At 50.6% G+C, this 23,636-nt stretch overlaps 1 protein-coding gene across 8 annotated transcripts; it reads right to left on the bottom strand.

The window, feature by feature from the left end:
- Positions 1-503: 503 nt before the first annotated feature.
- HDAC6 (histone deacetylase 6) lies at positions 504-23,501 on the bottom strand. 8 transcript variants are annotated; one of them, XM_031936599.1, is made up of 29 exons: positions 23,360-23,501; positions 22,141-22,263; positions 21,927-22,055; positions 21,713-21,801; positions 19,437-19,521; positions 19,287-19,327; positions 18,496-18,592; positions 18,254-18,351; positions 16,549-16,653; positions 16,360-16,428; positions 9,852-9,978; positions 9,677-9,742; positions 9,523-9,582; positions 9,365-9,454; positions 8,919-9,025; positions 8,762-8,829; positions 8,354-8,522; positions 8,137-8,265; positions 7,775-7,943; positions 6,940-7,073; positions 6,292-6,360; positions 5,988-6,180; positions 4,447-4,596; positions 2,688-2,862; positions 1,894-2,570; positions 1,697-1,810; positions 1,414-1,560; positions 1,188-1,316; positions 504-936 (listed from the first exon to the last, which is right to left on the bottom strand). In XM_031936599.1, the coding sequence occupies exons 2-29, from the start codon at positions 22,231-22,233 to the stop codon at positions 868-870; spliced, it is 3,648 nt and encodes a 1,215-aa protein (XP_031792459.1). In that variant the 5' UTR covers positions 22,234-22,263; positions 23,360-23,501; the 3' UTR covers positions 504-867. The 8 variants fall into 8 exon arrangements, with proteins under 8 accessions (XP_031792459.1, XP_026307133.1, XP_026307128.1 ...); XM_026451348.2 differs by lacking the exon at positions 23,360-23,501 and adding an exon at positions 23,134-23,339; XM_026451343.1 differs by lacking the exon at positions 23,360-23,501 and adding an exon at positions 22,984-23,079.
- Between the last annotated feature and the right edge of the window lie 135 nt (positions 23,502-23,636).

The following is a 23,636-nucleotide window of genomic DNA, read 5'->3' as shown; positions in this document are numbered from 1 at the left end:
AAGCAATTCTCACCACGTGGGAGAAATTCAACTCTCAGACTGTCCTCCAATTTCCCACCTCTGGTCAACGGCAGGCACCCCTTCTGCCAAGAAGCTACCATGACCACCACATTCAAGTTAAACCTGGACCTCCCGCCATCCTGTCAGGCCAATGAGACAAATGGGGAAACAGGCCTGGTGAGGATACTTCCTGCTAGTTTTCTTGCCTTCTCAGCCTAGGGTGTGGGTGTAGCTGGGACTGGCTGTGAGGCCCCTATTTCTAAGGCAAGCACCCTCATTTCCTCATGGATTCTACCATTTCATATCATGGATTCTACCATTTCATCTCCCGTGGAGCCAGTCAAAATGGCTGCTCTATTTTCAGTTAGCTTTTTGGGGGCAATGGATGGGCAGGGGATTGACCTGACAGAGACCCACTCCCTCTTTCCTTCATTACTCATTGGCTCTGCTGGCCAGGGATGTGGGGTTCTCCACCTGCTCAAAGTCAAAAGGCTTTCTCCAGGTTTTTTAACAGCTTGTACTTTATTATATATGCAACCTTGCCATACCTGCCAGTTAACTCCCCTCCCGCCAATGTTATCCTCGTGATATCAGCTCCCTCTTGGGGCCTCTGAGCTGCCCCCCTTTCCTTCTGGGTTGGAGTAGTGGTACCCCTCAAGCAGGCAATGGACAGGGGGAGATCCACACTTAATCGTCGCAGTTCTCTTAAAAGTATTAACACTTAAATAAGCACTCTTGGGGAGTTGCAAAGGATATTCAGGATGGGATGCAGTGGGAGGCTACCCCTCATCCAAGGTACAGGCTGGAATGAGCTACAGCTGGTCTATCGTGGGCCTCAGAAGGTGAAGAGGGACCGTATTCTGGGGCTTAGTGTGGGTGGGGCATATCCTCCCCAAACTTGTTCTGGTGGGCGATGTTCTTCACATCTAGGAGAGCCTGAGGAGGAGGCAAGAATAGGGCAGGTGAGAGAGAGTGAGGACCCCTCTACCTCGGCTGCAGGGCTGCCCCCACTCCAGCCCTCAACCACTCTGTCTTCTGGACTATCCCACAGCCCCCGCCCCATGCAAAATAATCACATGAGGCAGCCATGCAGAGAGGCCTGTGGTCTCCCTTTACCCAATCACAGAAGGGCTGTGTGTGTGTGCGGGGTGAGTGTGCACGTGTTGAAGGGTCTACCCAGGGCCCACCTGGTGGTGGACATAGGCCTGACAGTAGTAACACCAGGTTGACAGGTCGATGTAGCTGAGGACCAACGGGTGTCCAGAATTTCCATGGTGTTGGAGCATGTGGCCACTGATGTAACGACCACAGTAGACCTGAGGTTGGGGGTGTGAGTGTCAGGTGGGGGTCAGCACCCCCCTGTAGTTTGCTCCCGGGCCAACCTCCGCCCCATCCCCTTCCTCTGCTCCATACCTGATAGCAAGAGAGACACACCCAATTCTCTTGCATTGTTCCACAGTCCCCACAAGGTTGGGTCACGTCTAGGCCTGCTGCAGGTATGGGGCATACTGCCACCAAATGGGGACACCAGGGCAGTGGTGTCACAGCATAAAATATGGCCTGGAGTGGGTGGGTGAAACTGAGTAAGCTGAAGACCCCATCTCCCCATTATATGTTTATTTATCACATGCTCCTACCTGGAGACACAAATTGGCAAGAGATGGAAGCCACAGTCCCAGCCTCTCCCTGAGCTCACCTGATCAGTGAGGCCCCTAGATCCCTGCATCAGCATCGAATCAGCCATGTCCTGACCTCCAGCTGCCTCTCCTAGTAGGTTCTCCTCTCCTGGGGCCTGAGATTCTGAGGCCCCCTGGACACGCAGAAGTAAGAGATGTATCAGAGAAGCCCGATTCTTGCCCCTTCTTGCCCCTACCTGGGTGTGGTGGGCCTTACCTGAGATTCGCTGCCTAGCTCCAAGGTCCTGAGACTCCCAATCAGTGTACTGGGAGATATCTGGGGTGTAGTTCCCTGCACAGGTGAGGTTGGGGGGGTTTGGTGGTCTGTGCTCGAGGCTAGAGGAGTTTGGATCAGCTCGGTGCCCCCTGGAGCCTCCTCTGACGTAGTCTGGTCCAGTGTGGCTCCCTCCATGGCTGCCTCCGAGGTGGTCTGGGCCAGTGTAGCTCCTCCTACAGCCTCCTCTGAGGTAGTCTGGCCCAGCGTGGCTCCCCCAACAGCATCCTCTGAGGTGGTCTGGTCCAGAGTGGCTCCTCCCACAGTCTTCTCTGAGGTGGTCTGGTCCGGAGTGGCTCCCCCGACAGCCTCCTCTGAGGTGGTCTGGCCCAGCATGGCTCCCCCAACGGCTGCCTCAGAGATGGTCTGGGCCAGTGTGGCTCCCCCTGTGGCTGCCTCTGAGGACTGGTCCTGAGTGAGGGCCACCACAGCTGTCTCTGACTTAGTCTGGCCTGGAGTGGACTCTTCCCCAGATGATGCCAAGGTGATCTTTCCCATGCCTGCTTCCAGAACCTTCTTTTCTCGTGTGGTCATCCGCTCAGCTAACCTAGGTTTGGCTGGTTGGGGTGCCTTCTTGGTGACCAACTTAGATCTGGAGGGTCCCTCTCTGTCTTCTACCTCTGAAACCAGGGAGGGAGATCCTTGAGTGTGGGTACTGTCCTCCTTCCTGCCTCTAATCCCTGCCCCCCAGCCCCCTCCTTCCCTGAGTTCCCTCCATCGCCGCCAAATCCACTCACTCATGACCCGTAAGCTGCGCCAGTATCTGCGATGGACTTGGATGGTCTCAGTGATTGAGGCCAGGGCCCCTGATAGAGGGGGCCGTGGCAGGGTCAGCAGGGGTGGCGGGTCTCCAAGGAGGGAGCGAGTGCAGGCAGCCATGGACTCTGAGATGGATGTCAGGTTATAGCCACCCTTTGTTAAGGAAAAGGGGAGGGAAAGGTATGGTGGGGGTTCATTGGGGAATTTGGAGGGCAACATGTCCTGCTTCCCCAATCCTCCCTACTGAGCCCTGCAAGTCTGGAGAAGGAGAGAGAGTACTGGGAACAAGTGAACAGAACCCACACCTGTAAGATGGGCAGCACCCATTGTGTAAGGTGGTTGTTGTGGGGAGTAAATTGTAATGTAAAGTGCAAGATAACGATACTGATAAAAGCATTAGTAACAGCTGACATTTATTGTTTGCTGTGTGCCAGACCTTATTTTAAGTACTTCATGCATATTAACTCAATCCTCACAACCACAGGTGCTCAATCTATACAGGAACTTGCCTTCACGCCATACAGAAATCCGTCTTCATACTGTCCAGGAACCCCTGGCCTCACATCATACAGTAACCACTGACCTGACCTGCACAAGACGACTGCTGTGAATCCATACAAAAGACCCTGCCCTGACCTAGTACAGGAACAACTGGACTCTCTCTCCACATGGACTGCTGTATTGACTTCTTTTTACATTCCACAGGAATCCCAGTCGCTATTCTTTTTACAGATAAAGAAACTGAGGCTCAGAGTGGTTAGATGACTTGTCCAAGGTCATAACAGCTGAAGAGGCAGCACTGGGGTTTGAACTTGGGCTCTCTGATGGAGTCATCTGTGTTCTTAACTCCCACCGTGTCCTGTCACAAGCAGTACTGGGCACACCGTAAGTGGGACTTTTTGCAAGCCAATTAATTTCTCTGTGACTTATTTTCCTCATCTGTAAAGTGGTGAAAATAACAGCACAGGCCAGGCATGGTGGCTCACCCCTATAATCCCAGCACTTTGGGAGGCCGAAGCAGGCAGATTACCTGAGGTTAGGAGTTTGAGACCAGCCTGGCCAACATGGTGAAACCCCATCTCTACTAAAAATACAAAAATTAGCCAGGCGTGGTGGCATGTGCCTGTAGTCCCAGCTAGTCGGGAGGCTGAGGCATGAGAATTGCTTGAGCCCAGGAGATGGAGGCTGCAGTGAGCCGAGATTGCGCCATTGCACTCCAGCCTGGGTGACAGAGCAAGACTTTGTCTCAAAAGGAAAAAAAAAGAGGCAGGTACGGTCGCTCATGCCTGTAATCCCAACACTTTGGGAGGCTCACGTGGGTGGATCACAAGGTCAGGAGTAAAAAGCACAAACCCTGGAGCCAGGCTGCATGGGTTCAAGTCCTGGTTCTGCCATCAGTAAATGTGCCATCTCAGGCTAGTCATCACACCACTTTGTGCCTCAGTTTCCCTGATCTTGAGAGAGGAAAATAATGAGGTAAGCTGACCCTACCTCATAAGGCTGCTTTGCCAAGTAACTGAATGAATAAGACACATGAAGTGCTCAGAAGAGTGCTCTGCACAGTGAGCACTCAATTAAGGCTGTTAATGTTGCTGTTATTCTTATTACTACCCAGTATGTGCCAACAATCCCAGGCAGGGACACTCAAAGGAGATTTCAGGAAACTGTCCTGAGTGATGGTGCCAACATTTCCAAACTACCCTCCCACTGTGGGAAGAGGGACCAAGAGAGAATTACCTCTAGGATAAGGATAATGCGGCCACTGGCAAGGCCCATCAGCAGGTGGGTGAGGTGGGCATAACCCTCAGGTGACACCTGGCAGCCCCCCAGCGGGTCCCCCCGTGCAGCATCAAAGCCAGCTGAGACCAGCACCAGTTCTGGGTTAAACTGAGGCAGGGAGAGAAGAGATGTATAAGCATGAGGGTGGGGGCTTTTGGTAGGTAGTAAGTGATGGCAACCCAGAGACATGGAGAAAAGGACAATGAAGACATGGAGATGCAAGTCAGAGAGATGGAGACACAGGATCTGCAGACTGGGAGATGCAAAAGCAGAGACTGAAAATGAAGAGGGGAAGAAAAGAAATACAGACTCAGAAGAAACAGATGCAGACTTAGAGACATGGAGACAGTAGAAAGGGACAGATGGGGACATGAGACATAGTCATGAGACATGAGACAGACTCAGACATCAAGAGAGTGACATGAAAAACAGAGAGACAGAGACATGTCCTTACACACACACACCCCAGGGTCAAATGTGGGACACACATACACAACATATAGGGTTTTATATACATAGTGCCAAAGAGAGGTGCTTGCACACTTCCATAACAGAAGATGGCAATGCAAGTGCCACACAGAGAGAAGATAGTCACACAGAGCCACAAGTACTGCCACACAGACAGTCCCATATAGACCAGTACTACATATCTGCACTAGTCATGTACACACACACACACACACACACACACACAGTTTCTCAAAGAGGACAATAACCCGCAGCCACCCTGCAGAGTCACATACACATGCCATTACCACACAGCCACAATGGCGACATGCACTCTGGTGTGTCCACAAGAGCTGGTTACTTGCACATACAGTTGTACACATACAGAAGGCTGTCCTGGCCACCCGCACACGTGCAGATCCAAAGATGCACACCAGCGCCCAGGGTGACAAAGCGGTGCTCACACCCCCTCCCTCCCTCCCAGAGTCAACCATATGCAAGCCACTAGCCCCCCAGCTCACACAGAGGGAAGGCAGCTACCTCCCAGTCAGAGACACACACGCAGACAGCCAGACAGTGACTGCTGTAACACACAGCCTTTCACATCCAGAGGGTCCCACACAGGCTGTCACAGAGATGGTTGCATTTAGTGACATACAATATCACACCTATCACACAGAGAAAAGGTGAGAAATACCTGCCTGCACAGAGTCGCACACACACATACTCAAGCACTTGTGATGGCACACACATAACACAGATCCAGCCAGGACACGGGCCACTGCTGCATAGTCAGAAGGCCCTCACACACACAGCCAAGACAGTCACTCACATAGTGTCACACAGAGAAGGCAGTCATGTACAGTCACCTGTACACAATACACAAAGTGATCACAGTCACCAACTGCCCCGGTAGCCTCATTAATCACCCATGGGCTGTCTCATATCATCAGCCACCTGGCAGTCAGACGCACACATGCTGAGGAGGCAGGTCCACGCTGCCACCTGCACAGGCGTGTCACATACATCCTGCGATCTATCCTGAGCTGTACCTCGTAGGCAATGGGAAGCACCAGGCGATGCCAGGCAGCTAGGTAGTCAGCGTCACCCATGCGGGGCCCGTTCCATGCCACGTTGACGGTGAAGCCTGTGCCGGCAGCCCGGCCGATCTGGCTGCTGGCACCCTCATCCCCCATGGGGAAGAAGGTGCCATGATCATAGCGGTGCAGGGACACATATAGCACACTGCCGGGGAGGGGGTAGGAAGGGGGCCATGGCTGGTTAGGGGCTCCAGTACCCTTGAGGTGCTCACCCACCTCCCTGATCACACTGTGGCCCCTGACTGCAGCCCCTTACCTGGGGTCATCCTCAAACATGTGCTGAGTTCCATTACCATGGTGGACATCCCAATCCACAATCAGGATCCTGGGGAGGAGACAGCACCTCAGTAACCTAGGATACTCACCCCCTGGAAGAGGGCTGGGCCAGACCCCTGGGGTCTGTAGGGGCATTTAATGCTGAGTGGCAGGACCCTAGTCCTATCAGTTAAGGAGAAAAGTCTGATCCTGGTTCCCGAGGGCTGCCCTGTAGGCCTGAGCAAGTGCTCGGGGCTGGGCCCTGGGCTCTTCTGGGTCATTGCTAGGGAACTGGACCCTGGGCCTTGGGCAGCTAATGCTGGGGACTGGTTCCTGGGTCTTCTGGAGTATGCATCAGGAGCCTGGACCTGGGTTCTGTCGAGGCAGCTACTATAGGCCAGAAATGCTGGGGTGGGACCCTGAATCCTGTTTCATAAGCGCCCAGGTAACATGATCTGGGGGTCCTATCTACATAGGCACTGAGAGGTTCCATCCTCAGTCCTTCTTTGGGTAAGGGCTGTACCCTTATTTCTTTTTGGGGAAGTCCTGGGAGCTGGACCATGGGGCATGATGAGTAAGCAATGGGCTGGGGAGAGCATCCAGGTCCCCACAAGGATCAGGATTTGGGGGGTCCCCAGGGAGTCCTTACCGCAGGGCACGCCCACTGATAGCCTGGGCATGGCGAGCAGCCACAGCCACGGAGTTGAAAAAGCAAAAACCGCAAGCTGCATCCTGCTCCGCGTGGTGTCCTGGGGGACGCACCACAGCAGCACCATTCAGAACCTAGGAAGCAGCAGGGTGCTAAGATCGGACAGCCTGCCCTCCAGCTCACCCTCACCTTCCTTTCTTCCTTCTTCTTTTTTTTTTTTTGAGATGGAGTCTCGCTCTGTTGCCCAGGCTGGAGTGCAGTGGTGCTATCTAGGCTCACTGCAAGCTCTGCCTCCCATGTTTACGTCATTCTCCTGCCTCAGCCTCCTGAGTAGCTGGGACTACAGGCGCCCGCCGCCACGCCCGGCTAGTTTTTTGTGTGTTTTTTAGTAGAGACAGGGTTTCACCGTGTTACCCAGAATGGTCTCGATCTCCTGACCGCGTGATCCGCCCGCCTCGGCCTCCCAAAGTGCTGGGATTATAGGCATGAGCCACCATGCCCAACCCTTTTTTTTTTTGACACAGAGTCTCACTCTGTTGCCCAGGCTAGAGTGCAATGGCACAATCATGGCTCACTGTAGCCTTGACCTCCTGAGCTCACCTCAGCTTCTCAAAGCACTAGGATTACAGATGTGAGCCACTGCACTTGGCCACCCTTCCCTTTCTCCAGTTCCTTCCATTATTACCCCAGCCTCTAGGCCCGCCCCCTCCTGTGCCCCTCTCCATGGCCCCTTTCCTCAGGCCCTGCTTGACTCTCTTAGAGCATCCAGAAACAGCAGGTGGCCCTCTTTTTCAATTCTCCCCAGGTCCTCCTCTCCCCAGCCCAGAGGACACACCTCTCCCGAGAGCACAGCCTCCACCAGGCGGCAGGCAGCGCCAGTGGCAAGCTGTGCACAGGCGAAGGTACTGGGGCAGATGTAGATGGAGTCAAAGTTGGAACTCTCACGGTGCAGCTCCCGGGTTTTCATTTTCTCTGTGGCCCGGAGATGACCCACGTACTCAGCACTGGAGGCACAGAGAGGCGCACCGGCAGGACAGTGAGGAGGGACCATCCCCTCCCTGGGCCCCACCCGCAAGACAGGAACTTCAGCCCCTCTCAAGTCCTGCAGCAGCTCCCTGGGAGGGGAAACCCAAGCTCCAGCCCCTGAGACCTCATCCAGTCCTGGGAAGCCACCCACCCCAGGCACCGGGGTCTGACCTGTGGCAGGTGAGCAGCTCAGCCTCTGTGGCGGGGCGCGGTGTCAGGGTGTGGCAGCGCCCAGCAAGGCCCAGCTCCTCCAGACGGCACATGATCCGCAAGATGCGCTGTGGTACCTCAGGGTGGTGGCTAGCAGTGGGGAAACGAGAGGTAGGGGCTTAGCGCCTGATGGGGAGGGACCCCCAACACCTACTCATCCAGCCCTCCAAATGCCTACCTGTCCCACAAGTTGCAGTGATTCATCATACTTTGGTCATAGACCAGCCCTGTGCGAGACTGTAGCACTGGCCACGTCAGGATTGGGAGCACAGGGGGCTCCCAGGGTCCTTCCTCCTCATTCTCCTCTACATTGTCCTCCTCCATGTTGTCCCCCTCCACGGTCTCAGCTACAAGGGGGAGGCCACGTTTGTCCCACCCTCTCACTCTGAATCCCCATCATACTCTGGAACTCAGGTGACCCAAATAGAAAATGGGGTGAGAGGCCTGAAACCAGGGCCCAGGGAGAGAGAGGGCCTGACCCTCTACCTCCAAGGCAGCCCAGTAAAGTCAGAGGAAGTCTGAAGACAGTCTGCCCCAGGGCTCATCCCACGTCCACCCCACACCAGGCCCACACCCCACTTCCTACTTGATCTCACAAGAACCTCCCAGAAGGGCTCAAGGGCTTCCAGAGCACAGGAGACTGAAGCCTGGGCACTGCAGGGCAGGGCAGGGAGGAAATATGAGGTCAAGGAATGTGGGCAGGCAGTGAGGCTCCCGCTTTCCCCTCCTCCACCGGGGCTCACCTCCGGCAGGGGGCACCAGGTGACTCCAGCATGGGGCAAGGGTCTCCCAGAAGGGTGTGGAGCGAAGCACTGACACCTTCAGCCAGGGCGCGGAGGTTGTAGCCACCCTGGGGCAAGGAGTTGTGAAGGGGGATCAGGAAAGGACCAGACATGACCAGGGAATAACAATAATGATGATAATAATAAGAAAGTGCATACCAAATGTCAAGCAACAAGGAACTTAGAAGGGGGCCTCATTGAATTCACTGGACAATGATATGAGGTGATTACCATTATTATGCTCGTTTTACAGAAGGAAAGCGGAGGCACAAAGAAGTGAAGTGACTTATGCAAGGTTGTCCAGCTAGTAAGTGAAATGCTGGGCCAGGAACTCCTGTTGGACTTGAAAGCTTCGTTCTTAAGCCCTCCAGGATCCACAGGCTGAGGGACGAAGGTGAGTCACTCACCTCCAGAGACAGGATCAGCTTGCCTCCTGCCAGACCCATGAGCAGGTGGGTTAGCTGGGCGAACCCTGCCGGAGTGGCGGCCATCTCACCCTGGGGGGACATGGAGGATCAGTCTGGCTCCGTGCAGCCCATCTGCCGCCCCAGGGAGCCTGCCTTACCTTGGGGTCCCCTTGCAGGGCATCAAATCCAGCAGCCACCAGGACCAGCTGAGGCTGGAACTGAAGGGGGAACAGACTCTATGAGGCTACCTGCCCTCACGGCCTAACCTTCAAGGCCACTCCTCTCCCCCAACACACCCCAGACCCCCAGGACCTCGAGGGCGACTGGCAGCAGGACGTGCAAGAAAGCAGCAATGTAGTCAGCATCCCGCATCCCCACCTGCAGACACAGGAGTGTAGTGGGGGATGTTCAGCCACCTGTCCCGAGCTGCTGACAGAAGGGCAGGGCTGGGTCTCACTTTGGGGACAGAGGGTGGGTGAATGCTGACCTGGTTCCAAGGCACATTGATGGTATATCCTTGGCCTTGGCCGAAACCTGTGGTGGACCAGTTAGAGGCCTTCAGGTGGGGCCAGAACCTACCCTGCTCGTAGCGGTGGATGGAGAAATAGAGGACACTGGGGGCAGAAGAAAAAAGAGGTGAGAGAGTTGGAGAAGAGTCAATCCCCATAGACACTCCCAACCCAACAGTTGCCAGTTTCCTCTACCACTCATTTCCCCATTCAACTACTCGTTCATTCTCTCATTCATTAATTTCCCCATTAATTATTTAATCCATGAATCCATTCTTCCATTAATTTATCCTTACATTCAGTCACCAATTTAATTATCTTACCATTTATCCATTCTTATCTTTATTTATCCATTACCTCACTCACTCATTCATTTAGTCTCTCACTAGAATCTCTTCCTCAGCAAACATCACTGCCCCCTCAGTGCCCACCCAATTTCAGGCTCAGCTCTAGGGTCTATCCCAGATCATGGGGGCTCCTGACTCTGTGGGGTATTCTAGATCATATCTGCCCACTACCTGCCCCTATGACAAAGGTAGTAGTAACAGCAGGTCAAATCCTGTGACACTGGAGGCCCAAATGGAGCATGGGGCTCTTAGCTGCGGGGAGCTAGCTAAGGCTGAAAAAAGCCTCAAGCCAAGCTGGGGAGTTGGGTGATTCTCTAGCAGGAAGTAGAGAGACCTGGGGGGAAGGGGTGAGACTTGCTTCTGTGGGTGGAACTGGAGACGGGGTGCTGGCTGGGGCTGCCATAAGGCCAGTGAGAGGGCAATTCCTTTTCCTCAATGCCTTATAGGTCACCTCTACTACTTCTTCTATTTTATAGGCAAGAGAGTGAGCACTCAGAGAGATGAGATGGACCGACATGCAAAACAGATACTGAAAAGATGCGACGCATGTGTTTTAACAGAAAGCCCAGCAAGGGGCCATGGGAGGGCTTAATTCTGACTGGGGAAAGCAAAATGAATAATCTGTCATCCATCCATCCTTCTATCTGGTCATTTACCCCCTGCCTTGTTCCAGAGAGGATCTAAGGCAGATTTTTTAGGGAAATGCAAGAAATAGTGGTATGCATTGAATCTAGACAAACTTAAGAGTCACATTTTAATGTGTTGATAATGTAGTTGTGAAATTTAATGCAAGTGATAGAAAAAGATTCTTAAAATTGAGGGAAAAGAGCTTGGAATTTGGGAATAAAAACATGCAAAAGCTCTGGTCTTGAGTGGGTGGAGGATGATTGTTTTATTTTTGACATTGATAGATAAATCTTGGATCTAAACTTTTGGTAAGTTAATCATTAGAGGAAGAGAAACACAGTAGGACATAAAAATTATCATCAGGGGCCGGGTGCGGTAGCTCACACCTGTAATCCCAGCACTTTGGGAGGCCAAGGTAGGTGGATCACTAGAGGCCAGGAGTTGGAGACCAGCATGGCCAACATGGTGAAACCCTATCTCTACTAAAAATACAAAAAATTTGCTGGGCGTGGTGGCATATGCCTGTAATCCTAGCTACTTGTGAGATGGAGGCAGGAGAATTGCTTGAACCCAGGAGGTGGAGGTTGCAGTGAGCTGAGATTGGGCCGCTGCACTTCAGCCTGGGAGACGGGCGACAGAGTGTGACTGTCTCAAAAAAAAGAAAAAGAAAAAAAAATCATCGGGGAAGACAGCAATAAAGAAAAGATCTGAAGAAAGCTGACTCTAAAAGAGAGCCATCAAAGTCAACAAACAGCAGAACTAGGACTCAAGGAAGCTAAGTTTAAAAAGAAAACAGAAGGGAAATTCAAAATAAGTTCAACCACCTTCAAGTTCAATGGTGGATTGATAGCACGGGTTTACCTCACCCTCCTACCACCCCGGTCAAAATACAGTAAAGAAATTGTAAACAAACAGCAACCCAGAAAGAGAGAGTGGAAGAAAGGATGTCAGAGAATAAGAGACTTCAATGAATTTCTAGAAAGTAGACTTTGAGATTCCAGGAGCCCCAGGGTGCTCTGTCTCATGCTGAGCAGGATAAGGGGGCACCCAAGATAACCTGAGGTTTCTTTTCTGGAGAAATCCAGTACAGATCCAGGTCAATGCACACAAAATCCCTTCTGAAGGGCCCCACTGAATCACCAATGCACCAAAGTTACTTGTTTCTTTTTTTTTTTTTAGACGGAGTCTGGCTCTCGCCCAGGCTGGAGTGCAGTGGCCAGATCTCAGTTCACTGCAAGCTCCGCCTCCCGGGTTCACGCCATTCTCCTGCCTCAGCCTCCTGAGTAGCTGGGACTACAGGCGCCTGCCACCTCGCCCGGCTAGTATTTGTATTTTTTTTTTTAGTAGAGACGGGGTTTCACCGGGTTAGCCAGGATGGTCTCGATCTCCTGACCTCGTGATCCGCCCGTCTCGGCCTCCCAAAGACTTGTTTCTTTTAACTACTTAGTTTTAGATCATCTGCTTTCCTTGTCTTCACAACAGCATTTTAAGGACTGTCCAGTTTGTCTCCCTGCTGCTGGAGTTCAGAGACTGAGAGATGGGGAGCTGGGAGATTCAAGGGTATGGACATGTTCTTTTTGTTTGTTTGTTTATACATGTTTGTTTATAAGGAAGAATGCACTGAATATATTCACAGTGTTTCACATCTGTGTGTGTAGTCAATAGAAAGAACACACAGCTATAGCCTCCTATGCATTTATTCAAACAAAAAGAATGATTAATGATATTAAAGAATTCTTTGAATGACAGACCCTTGGCAGATTGAGAAAATAATTCTTGTTAATTTTCAGGTATTGATACTAAGGTAATGCTTTTCTAAAAAAGTGTACTTATGTTTTAGAGATGCATTCTGAAATATTTACAGGAGAAATTATATGGTATCTGGGATTAGTTTTGAAGGAAAACAGGAAGAGGGCAGTGGGTACAGGTATAGATGAAATGAGATCAGCCAATGAGTTGATAAATGTTGAAGCATTCAATTCCAGAAGCCAGAAATGAACAAAATAAAGAACGTAGTAGGAAAAAAATAATAAAGATAAAACCAGAAAAATTAATGAAGTATTAAAAACCCACCATAATAAAACAGTAGAGATGACCAACAAAGCCCAAAGCTAGACTGGGAAAGGTACGTAGAACAGACACACCTTTGGCAAGGCTGAGGGAAAAGAGATGTTACCCCAAAGAAGAGGCCTCCCTTTGTTGTGACATCTGGCAGGATCCCATCTAATGCCCGGGTACTTGCCCACACTCGCTAACGTTGCAACCTGTCAGTGGACATTCCCTGTCCCCATTCTGGGGAAATGCCTTTCAGGAAAACAGATCTACAAACACCGCAGCAGAGTAGTCCTCTACTCCCTACAATGGGCCTTCATTCTTGGGTATAAATAGCCAAATAAGGATCGCTAGACATTTGAGGGAAACCATCAGCATAAAAGAGAAGGACCAAGAAAAAATAATTCAACCAGCCTCAGAATAAAGAGACATAATTCAGACAACAGAAGAAACTTAAGGTACTTCTTTTTTTTTTTTTTTTTTAAAGACAGCGTCTCCGTCTATCGTCCAGGCTCAAATGCAGTGGCACGATCTTGGCTCACTGCAACCTCCACCTCCTGGGTTCAAGCGATTCTCCTGCCTCAGCCTCCCGAGTAGCTGGGATTACATGTGCGCACCATCAGGTCTGGATAATTTTTGTATTTTTAGTAGAGACGGGGTTTCACCATGTTGGCCAGGCGGGTCTTGAACTCCTGGCCTCAAGTGATCCACCCACCTCGGCCTCCCAAAGTGCTGAGATTACAGGCATGAGCCACCACGCCCGGCTGGCAATTCTAATTCATACTCTATAAAAACAAGATCAGGAATGAGAGGGCATAGAAACAGAGAGGAAGAGCGAGCTTTTGGAGTTTAACATAATATCTAAATACATAATTCAACAGAAGGGCTTGAGGATAAAGTTGACAAAATCTCCCAGGTCACAGCAAAAGAAAAAAGAGACAGAAAACATGAGATAAAAACTAAGAAGCCTGGGCAACATGGTGAGACCCCGTCTCTACAGAAGATTAAAAAATTAGCTGGGTATGCTAGTGTGCACCTGTAATCCCAGCTACTCAGGAGGCTGAGGCATGAGGATTGCTTGAGCCCGGGAGGTCGAGACTGCAGTCAGTCACATTTATGCCACTGTACTCCAGCCTGGGCAACAGAGCAAGACCTTGTCTCAAATAAATAAAAAAAAACTCAAAAAGAGAGAGACATAGAGGATCAACCCAGGAAGTCTAACATCTGACTAACAGAAGTCCTAGAATGAGAACAGAGAAAACAAAGAAGAAATTATCAAAGATCTAATAGAGAATAATTTCCAAGAATTTAAGAAAAGCATGAATCTTCAGATGTAAAATGTCTACCTACTACTAAGCAGAGTGAAAAGGCCAGGGTAAAAGTTTAGAACATCAAGGCTAGGTACAGTGGCTCATGCCTGTAATTCCAGTGCTTTGGGAGGTTGCAGTGGGAGGACACTTGAGGTCAGGAGTTTGAGACCAGTCTGGGCAACATAGTGAGACCCTGTCTCTACAAATAATTTAAAAAATTAGCTGGGTGTGGTGGCACATGCCTGTAGTCCTAGCTACTTGGGAGGCTGAGGCAGGAGGATTGCTTGAGCCCAGGAGTTTGAGGTTACAGTGGGCTATGATCTCGCTATTATACTCCAGCCTGGGTGACAGAGTGATACCCTAATTAAAAAAAAAAAAGAAAGAAAAAAGAACACCAAGATAACCTTGCAGAGCAGAAAGTAGATTACTTGTAAAGGAATGAAAAGCAGACACCTGTCAGGAACACTGAATGCTGGAAAATAGTAAAGCAATGTCTAGAGAACAACCAACCTAAATTGGATTCTTCAGATGTAAAATGTCTTGGATAAGTGGATTCCCTGTAGTCAGCTGGGTAGAAGGCTAGATAAAACAACTACTACAGGTTGAGCATCCCTAATCTAGAAATCTGAAATGCTGTAAAATCCTAAACAATTTTTTTTTTTTTTTTTTTTTTTTTAGATAGGGTCTCAGTCTATCACCTAGGCTGGAGTGCAGTGGTGCGATCTCAGCTCACTGCAACCTCTGCCTCCTGGGTTCAAGTGATTCTCCTGCCTCAGCCTCTTGAGTAGCTGGAAATACAGGTGTGTGCCACCACGCCTGGTTAACTTTTCTGTGTTTTTGTAGAGACAGGGTTTCACCATGTTGGCCAAGCTGATCTTGAATTCCTGACCTCAGGTAATCCACCTGCCTCAGCCTCCCAAAGTACTGGGATTACAGGCATGAGCTACCGTGCCTGGCCCTAAAATCCTAAAGTTTTTGAAGGCCAACATGATGCTCAAAGAAAATGCTCACTGGGGTATTTCGGATTTTGGGTTTTCAGATTAGGGATGCTCAACCACTAAGTATAATATAAATATTTCAAAATCTGAAAAAATCTGAAATTTGAAATACTTCTGGTTCCAAGCACTTCATATAAGGGATACTCAACCTGTACTTAGTAATGTCCCCTACTCACAAGGACTTGCTCAATCACTTTCTGCAGGAAGGGTAAACTGGTCCCCTCCTGGAGGGAAGTCAGACAGTGTATACCAGACTTTAAAGTATGCTGACTCTTTGGCCCAAGCAATCCACTGTTAGAAATTCATCCTACAGATAGACTCAGAGAAGTGCAGAATTACATATTTACCAGGCTATTCACAGTAGAAGTGCCTGTAATAGCAAAAACTGGGAAGCATCTTAAAAGTCCTGGTGTTAAATAACCAGAAGTACAGTCATAAAATTGAATACTACAAAGAACAAGATACTTTAAGGGGTACTAACATGGAGAAATGTCCCAGATATGCTGTTAAATGAATAAAGCAAGTTGTCGAAGAACATGGGGAGAATTATTCCATTAGGCAAGTGTGTTATTAATAATTATAACAATAATAATAAATATTCAGACATCTGTAGAAAAAAATCTGTAAGGATATAACCTAAACTGTCAATACTTATTTTTGAGGTAATGGAAATTAGAGGAGACTCACTACTTCAGACACTTCTGTATTATTTAATTTCTTTAAACAAATAGTTTGTTATTTATTTATATTTATTTTTTACTATCTACTGAAAGGATAAACAAATTTGAAGCATTATCCTAATCAGAAAAAATAAAGCAGTAATTTGAGGTTCACTCCAACTCAAGGGTTAATCAGTGAATAAGATCTTCAAATATTTGTGGGTCAAATCTCATCTCTCCCAGTTCTTCTCTGTGTGACCTCTTAATCTATAAGCCTCAGTCCCCCTATCTGTAAAATGGGGAACCCAACAGTCCCTGCCTCAGAGTGAAATTAGGAGAGACAGCAGACACACAGAAAGTAGCATAGATCCTGATCCCAGGATAGGCCCCATGAATGTGAATGCTTTTTCCTTCCTCTGGACCCCTTCTGGCTGGGCCTGTAAGGGTGGGAGGTGGCTGGGAGTCTAGCACCTAGGTGGGAGTTGGGGTATACCTGGGGTCCTGGTCGAAGGTGAACTGTGTTCCTTGACCGTGGTGCACATCCCAATCTACGATAAGGACCCTAGGAGCAGGAGAGAGAGGGGACTCTGTGCAAGGGGATCAAGGTGAATCTGGGGGAAGAGCCCAGACCAGGACACCCCACCCCATGCCACCCCCATCACATCTGCCCTCTGCTGCTGACCTCCGGATGCGGTGTTTCTGTTGAGCATAGCGGGCTGCCACAGCCACGTGGTTGAACATGCAATAGCCATCCATAAGACTGTGCTGGGCGTGATGTCCAGGAGGCCTGGGCAAGACAAGAAAGTAACAGCCTGGAGTGTGTGAGGGGTCCTCCTCTTCAGAGACAGACTATCCTCTGCTCTCTAATCCTGGACCACCAATTCCTTTAATGCTGATGCCTAAAAATCTGCCGGGAACTGAGTAATGGAGCCCCTCAAACTCTCACCCCCTGCCAATCTACCCCTCTGTTTCCAAAGGAGATTTGAAAATGTTCATTAAAATGATAAAGGCCGGGCATGGTGGCTCACGCCTGTAATCCCAGCACTTTGGGAGGCCGAGGCGGGTGGATCACGAGGTCAAGAGATCGAGACCATCATGGCCAACATAGTGAAACCCTGTCTCTACTAAAAATACAAACAACTAGCCAGATGTGGTGGCGGGTGCCTGTAGTCCCAGCTACTCGGGAGGCTGAGGCAGGAGAATCACTTGAACCCAGGAGGCAGAGGTTGCAGTGAGCCAAGATTGCGTCACTGCACTCCAGCCTGGTGACAGGGCAAGACTCCGTCTCAAAAAAATAAATAATACATAAAAATAAAAATAAAATGATCAACGCATACATTCTCAAACCCAGTCACTCTGTTGCAGGAACTTAGGCCACAACCTATATTTTAAAAAGGGTGAAGTAACATTTTTATTTTATGTTAGTATAAAATAACGTTTTATTTTTGTAAAGGTACTAGTCGGAGTCTCGCTCTGTCGCCCAGGCTGGAGTGCAGCGGCCGGATCTCAGCTCACTGCAAGCTCCGCCTCCCAGGTTTACGCCATTCTCTTGCCTCAGCCTCCCCAGTAGCTGGGACTACAGGCGCCCGCCACCTCGCCTGGCTAGTTTTTTGTGTTTTTTTAGTAGAGACGGGGTTTCACCGTGTTAGCCAGGATGGTCTCGATCTCCTGACCTCGTGATCCACCCATCTCGGCCTCCCAAAGTGCTGGGATTACAGGCTTGAGCCACCGCGCCCGGTCTGCTGTAGCATTTTTTTTAAAACAGCAAATGACTGAGGAGAACCAAAATGCCCACTAGTCGGGGGCTGATTAACAAAGAGTACATTTACACAATGGTGTTCTACCGGGCTCCAAGATACATGCTGTCAGAGAAAGGTTTCCAAGATGTGTAAGTGAGAAGATAGCAAGAAGGGAGTATGTCGTGTTACTACCATTTGTGGTTAAAAACAGGGGAGGGAGGAGAAAGCTTTTGCATTTCATCAATTCTGGGATGCCAACGATAAGATGTACCATGATTTCACATGCCAAAAACAAAGCAGAAAATACTACCAATGGAATTCTGAGATGTCACTATTTTTGAGATGCATCCGGATTTTAAGATGTTACAGATATGAAAAAATGTACACCTTAGAATCAATGAAATATGGTATTTATTTCTTGAATAAGACTTTGTGGGAGGACACATGAGTCAGTGGTTCCAATGACTACCTCCCATGAGAGGAGGCAGGTGTCTGGGTGACAAGGATGGGAAACAGATTTTTAATTGTATTCTCTTTTGTACCTTTGGATTCTTGAATCACATGAATATATTGCCCATATCAATACATTTTACACTTGAAAGAAGGACTTTAAAACAATGTAAAATGTCAAACGCTGGAGAGTCCTACCTAATGATGGCCATGCCATTCCGGATCTCAGCCCCCAGGACCGCATCCACCAGCCTGAGGACAGAGCCTGAGGCCAGGCAGGCACAGGAGTATGAGTTCTGGAGAGACAGTGGGGAGCCAGAGAGGGAGTGAGGGAGAGAACAGCCCTATCCACTCAGCTGCTTGCCCCAGGGTGGGGTGGGCATAGGGATGGGGACCCCAAGATTGCCACCACTCCCTGCCCCCACAGTTCTCATCCATACCGGATGCAGATAAACTGAGTCGTAAGTGTCTGCTAGGACGCGGAGTTCTCCCTCATTCATGTACTGAGTTGTTTCCATCAGATCAATATATTCTAGGCTAGACACAGATGGGAGATGAGATTCAGGGCCCTGTCTCTTCCCCATCTGAGCCGTCCACACACCAAACCCCTGGTCAAATTAGGGCTCGGTTCCCCCAACTGTCAACCTGAAGGAATAGCCGGGATTTAAGACACATTCTGTTTCTTCCCTAGCCCGCCTCAGTTCCAGTAATATTCTCTGCTCCCCTGCTCTAGCCATACCAAATCCTACTTTCAGGCCTTTGGCCACAGTGGTCTAGCTGTCTGTTCTTCCCTTCCCTCAGTCACCCTCTTCATCTGACTCACTCTTTTTCTCCTCTTAAAGCTCAGCTGAGATACCCACTCTGCCAAGTTAGCTTTCCTCGAGCCACACAGCACCAAGCCTCTAAATCTGGGTTCCTGCAGCCCCTGGGGAAACCCCGATCACTCTGTTCACACATCCACCATCTGTTCAATCAGATCATGATAACAGTAATAGCTCATGATGGACTGATGATACATCAGGCCCTGTTCTAAGCACCTGACACACATTGAACTCTCCTGAGGAACTTAAGTTTACTGGTTCCCTTGTTACAGGCGATGACATAGATTCAGAGAGGCTCAGCGACTTGCCCAAGGCTGGCCACAGAGACCATGACATTCCTTCCCAAAGCATTGCCCTGGTTTGTCCAGGGCAGGCTCCTCCCCATCCCTACAAGGCTCCCAAGCCTTCACCTGTGAACCAACATCAGCTCTTCCTTTTCAGCAAACCGGGCCTGGGGAGAGATGAGGAACAAAGGCGGGATAAAGGGTTAAGGCATGGGCTGAGCCCAGGTCAGGTCAGCTCCCTGCCCTTTACCCAGAGTGTTGGCTTGGGGGCCTTACCTGAAAGGACACACAGCGATCTAGGAGGCCCTCCTGGATCAGCTGCTCTCTGATGGCATGGAGCCGCTCAGGGCCTTCCGGGAAGCTGGGGAGATGGAGACACAGTCACAGATGCATGGGGACACTGGGGAGCTCCACATCTGCTCTCTCCACATCTCCCCATCCACCCTTCCACAGCTGCTTACCCCAAAACTGTGGTGTCAGTCCTGCCTTCCATCAGCTCTGGAGTGTGACCCTCTCCTCACCACTACCACTGCTACTACCATACCCTCCCGCCTGGGCTGTGGTGGCATCTCCTCGGCCTCCCTGCTTCAACCCTCACCACCTCAACAGTCCTTTCTGTGCATGACAGCCAGACACTGGTTAAAACCCTAATCAGTTCATGTCCCTTTGAGGCTCCCATCCCATTCTGAGTAAAAGCCAAAGTATTTCCCATGCCCAGAAGGCCCAAAACAATCTGTTCTCTATCACCTCTCTGACCCCATCTCCTACCCCTCTTTCTTTCCTTTGCTTCGCTTCACCTACACTGGTCTCTTCCCTGGTTCTCAGTTGAACCAAATACTCTTCAGCCAGCCCTAGAACTCTACTCTAGCTGCCCCCCCCAGCCCTGCCTAGAATACTCTTCCTCCAACTGTCTCCATGACTTACTCCCTCACCTCTTCAGATCCCTGCTCGAATGTCAGTGAGGCCTTCCCTGACCAGTGTATTGAAAACTGAAGTCTCCTCCACTGTACTTTCTCCTACTGTTCTCCCTTTACTGCTTCTCCATAACACTGCCCTTTCTACCACAGTGTATCATTTACTTTTCGTTTACTTATTGTCTGTCTTCCCCCTTTTCCCTGAAGGCACGGGCTTTTGTTTGTTTTGTTTACTGCTGTATTCCTAGCTCCTCAATAGATAGTAAATAGGTATTCCATAAAAGAAGTCTTTTCCCGTAGTAAGGTACTCTTAGGTTGGGATAAGGGATATAGATATTAATTGGTAAACACACAAGTATGACAATTAGCAAACAATGTCATGGGCTAGGAAAATAAGATCAGGTACTGGGGTAGGGTTTGGTCAGGCAAAACCTTCTCTGAGAAAGTCTCATTGGGATGTGAAAGGTAGCTGGAAGAGAAGGCTGAAAAGAATCTCTGGGAAAGGGGTTGGTCAGGGTACAGACCAGAGGTAAGAGGGTGCCTGGCATGTTGGAAGAACAAGGGGACTAGTGTGGGTGAGGAGGATTGGCTGATGAGGTCACAAAGTGATGTGGAGCCAGATCATGTGGAACCTTCGAGGCCAGGATGAAGAATTTGGACTTTACCTTGAGGACAACAGTCTGCCCTTAAAGCATTTTTTTTTTTTTTTTTTTTTTGAGACAGAGTTTTGCTCTTGTTGCCCAGGCTGGGGTGCGATGGCACAATCTCGGCTCACTGCAACCTCCGCCTCCCAGGTTCAAGTGATTCTCCTGCCTCAGCCTCCCAAGTAGCTAGGATCACAGGTGTGTGCCAACACGCCCGGCTAATTTTTGTATTTTTAGTAGAGACAGTGTTTCAATGCATTGGTCAGACCGGTCTCGAACTCCTGACCTCAAGTGATCCACCTGCCTTGGTCCCCCAAAGTGCTGGGATTATAGGCGTGAGCCACTGTGCTCGGCCTCCTTAAAGTATTTTAACAAAGACATCATCTCATACGTATTTTTTTAGGTTGCTGCATGAACAGACAATAGAGGTGAGGCTGGAAGCAGGGGACCACGAAGGAGGCTTCTGCAAGTCTAGGTGAGTGATGATGATGGTGGCAGTGGAGGTGGTGAGGAGAGATCAGAACATATAGTCAAAAGGATTTGCTGATTCTTTTTGAAAAGTAAAGCAAATGGGAGGTTTCATCCTTCTGTTTCAGTACAAACGTCTCTTCCTCTATAAAGCCTTCTGGGAAGCCTGGATACTAGTTTAGGATCCTCTTTTATACACCCTTGAATCCCCTGGTCTTTAGTCTGTCTTCATTAAACACATCATACTGCTGTTGGCTGTTTAATGATCTGCCCTCCTACTCACCAATCCGCTCCTAGAGAAGGGACCCTGTCTATTGTTTGGTACATTTGTATCACCAACTCTTGGCACACAATAGGCAATAAATGTTTGTTAGCAACACAGGACCCTTTCAAGTGTGAGCCCTACCTCTCCAAATCATCTGCTTCCAGTATCCAGGCTGGGGTAAGAAAGGATTTATTCTTGCTAATGGGCTCTAAATGTGTGTATTTTTGTGTTTTGGAGACAGCCTGGAGGACCCAGCCTCACCTGTCATCCCAGAGGCAATGGAATTCATTTAGCTGCTCATCCAACACCAAGCCAGTGCCAGCCAGTGCTTCAGCCTCAAGGTTCAGATCCTGCAGAGGAAAAAAAGGACATACAGATCCATTTCAGGCCCTGAGTCAGAGGGAACTGTCCAGGGTTGGGAACCTTTGGGTTTTGATTGTCATATGAGTCTAAACTGCAGCCAGGCCCTGCTCACCATCCCTTGCAGTCCCGCGATTAGGTCTTCTTCCATTGCTTGGCCGAGCTTCTTCATTTTGCCTTTCTTCTTTACCTCCGCTAGATTGGGGATGGAGCGGGGAACGGCTCCCTTTTTAATGTTTCGCTTCTGTGAATCAGAGAGAAGGGTCAGAGTCCAGGGAATGACCAACTTGCTCCCTCTCCCCCTCATGAGGGCGGGTCTAGGGCCTCACCGAAGTGACACTGGAGTCCTGAGGGGGAGATTGGGGGTTCTGCCTACTTCTTCGCTGCCTGGTTGTGGTAGAATCCTGGCCGGTTGAGGTCATAGTTGAGGAGGCTTGACCCCTGCCGCGGTTCTGGAGAGATGGGAGCGTGGGTATGTGAGGGGGCTAGTGTGCCCTGAGGACCCCACCTCTCTGCCCTTTTCCAGGCTCCGCCCCCTCTATTAGATTCCATTCCTTACACTATCTGATTCTCCACAGCCTTCCAAACTCCGCCTCTCTCAGGCCTTCTCCCTCCACTCAGGTGGCCATTCTACCTGGCCCCGCCCGGTCCGCTAGACTCCACCCCTTTTACACGATTCTCTTTCCCTAGTCTTGCCCCTTCACTGAGCAATAAGCCCCCTGGCTCACTCAGTCCGTTTTGGGGCCTGCCCTTTCCAACCAATCACCGCCCCTTCCACTCTCCCAAACCCCATTCCCAGACCCTCTAAACCCGGCCCAGACCCCACTCCTTCACGAATCTGCCCTTTCGGCCTACCTCCCGGGATAATCACCCACCCTCTCACTCAGCCGGCCCCGGCCCCGGCCCCGGCTCCACCCTTAACGATTCACTTAACTCCACCCCTCATCGGGCCGGACCGGTACCTTCCACTCCGCCAGATCCCGCCCCTAGCGTTTCAACCAGCCCCGCTCCTCAGGGGACTGCCCCGTTCCTTCAACCAGCTCCACCCCCTGCCCAGACCCGACCGCTAACGTTTCGCTAACCCCCTTCAGCCAGTCCCTAGCCGCCTTCGGTCGGCCTCCGCCCCCTTCCCGCCTCCGCCGTCGACGCGCAGTACTCGCCGCTCCACTCACTGGACGCAGCCCCTTTCTCAAACTCCGCCCTTGGCTCGCTCCGCCAAGTTTCTGGCGACCCGTGGGGACGCGAGCGCCCTGGCCTTTCTTTTCCATTGGGCCTGGTCTCTCGACTGCCCGCCCAGATCCCGCCTCCAGAGGGGAGAGTACCTCAAGGCCGCGCCCACCGCGCGAGCCACACCTCTCGCGAGCTCACATGCGGCGGGGGAGCGCGCCAGCGTGCTACGCCAGCTGTGCTGAGCCACACCTCTCGTGAGCTCACAGGCGTCGGGGCGGTGCGTCGGGTGCTACGCCAGCTGTGCTGCGCCTGCGTAAAAGGCAGGCGCAGGCAGTTCCCAAGAGGGCTGAGGCGCAAGCTTTCCCCTGCCTAGGCTACCGTCGCTGTCGTCCTGGATGCCGTAGCCGCCGCCGCTCCGTCCCTGTCCAGTCACTTAAGAGCCCTTCGGGCCGGCGGTGTCGCGAAAGGAAGCAAGGAAGCGAGGGAATTAGGAAGGGGCGTCTTCCCTTTTCCCCGCGACTTCCCGCGCGACGCGCCGTGATGACGTATAGCGGGCGGGCTGGTTGTGGCTGGGCCGAGAGCGAGGTTGCCACTGGATTTTGGCTGGCGGCGGCCAAAACAGGCGTGGTGACGATGTTGTGAGGATTTTCCGAGT

Source organism: Piliocolobus tephrosceles, chromosome 12 (assembly GCF_002776525.5).
Source record: "Piliocolobus tephrosceles isolate RC106 chromosome 12, ASM277652v3, whole genome shotgun sequence".
NCBI lineage: Eukaryota > Metazoa > Chordata > Mammalia > Primates > Cercopithecidae > Piliocolobus > Piliocolobus tephrosceles.
This window is presented reverse-complemented; position numbering and strand designations above follow the sequence as displayed.

What these genes read in the sequence shown, in the direction of transcription:
- HDAC6 (XM_026451343.1), bottom strand. Translation starts at nt 23,079, where the DNA reads ATGGAAAAGAAAGGCCAGGGCGCTCGCGTCCCCACGGGTCGCCAGAAA. An exon ending in ATGTTTGAGGATGACCCCAG is followed by an intron (nt 6,181 to 6,291) that starts GTAAGGGGCTGC and finishes CCTCCCCGGCAG; the next exon opens with TGTGCTATATGTGTCCCTGC. An exon ending in CTAGGGGCCTCACTGATCAG is followed by an intron (nt 1,561 to 1,696) that starts GTGAGCTCAGGG and finishes CACCCACTCCAG; the next exon opens with GCCATATTTTATGCTGTGAC.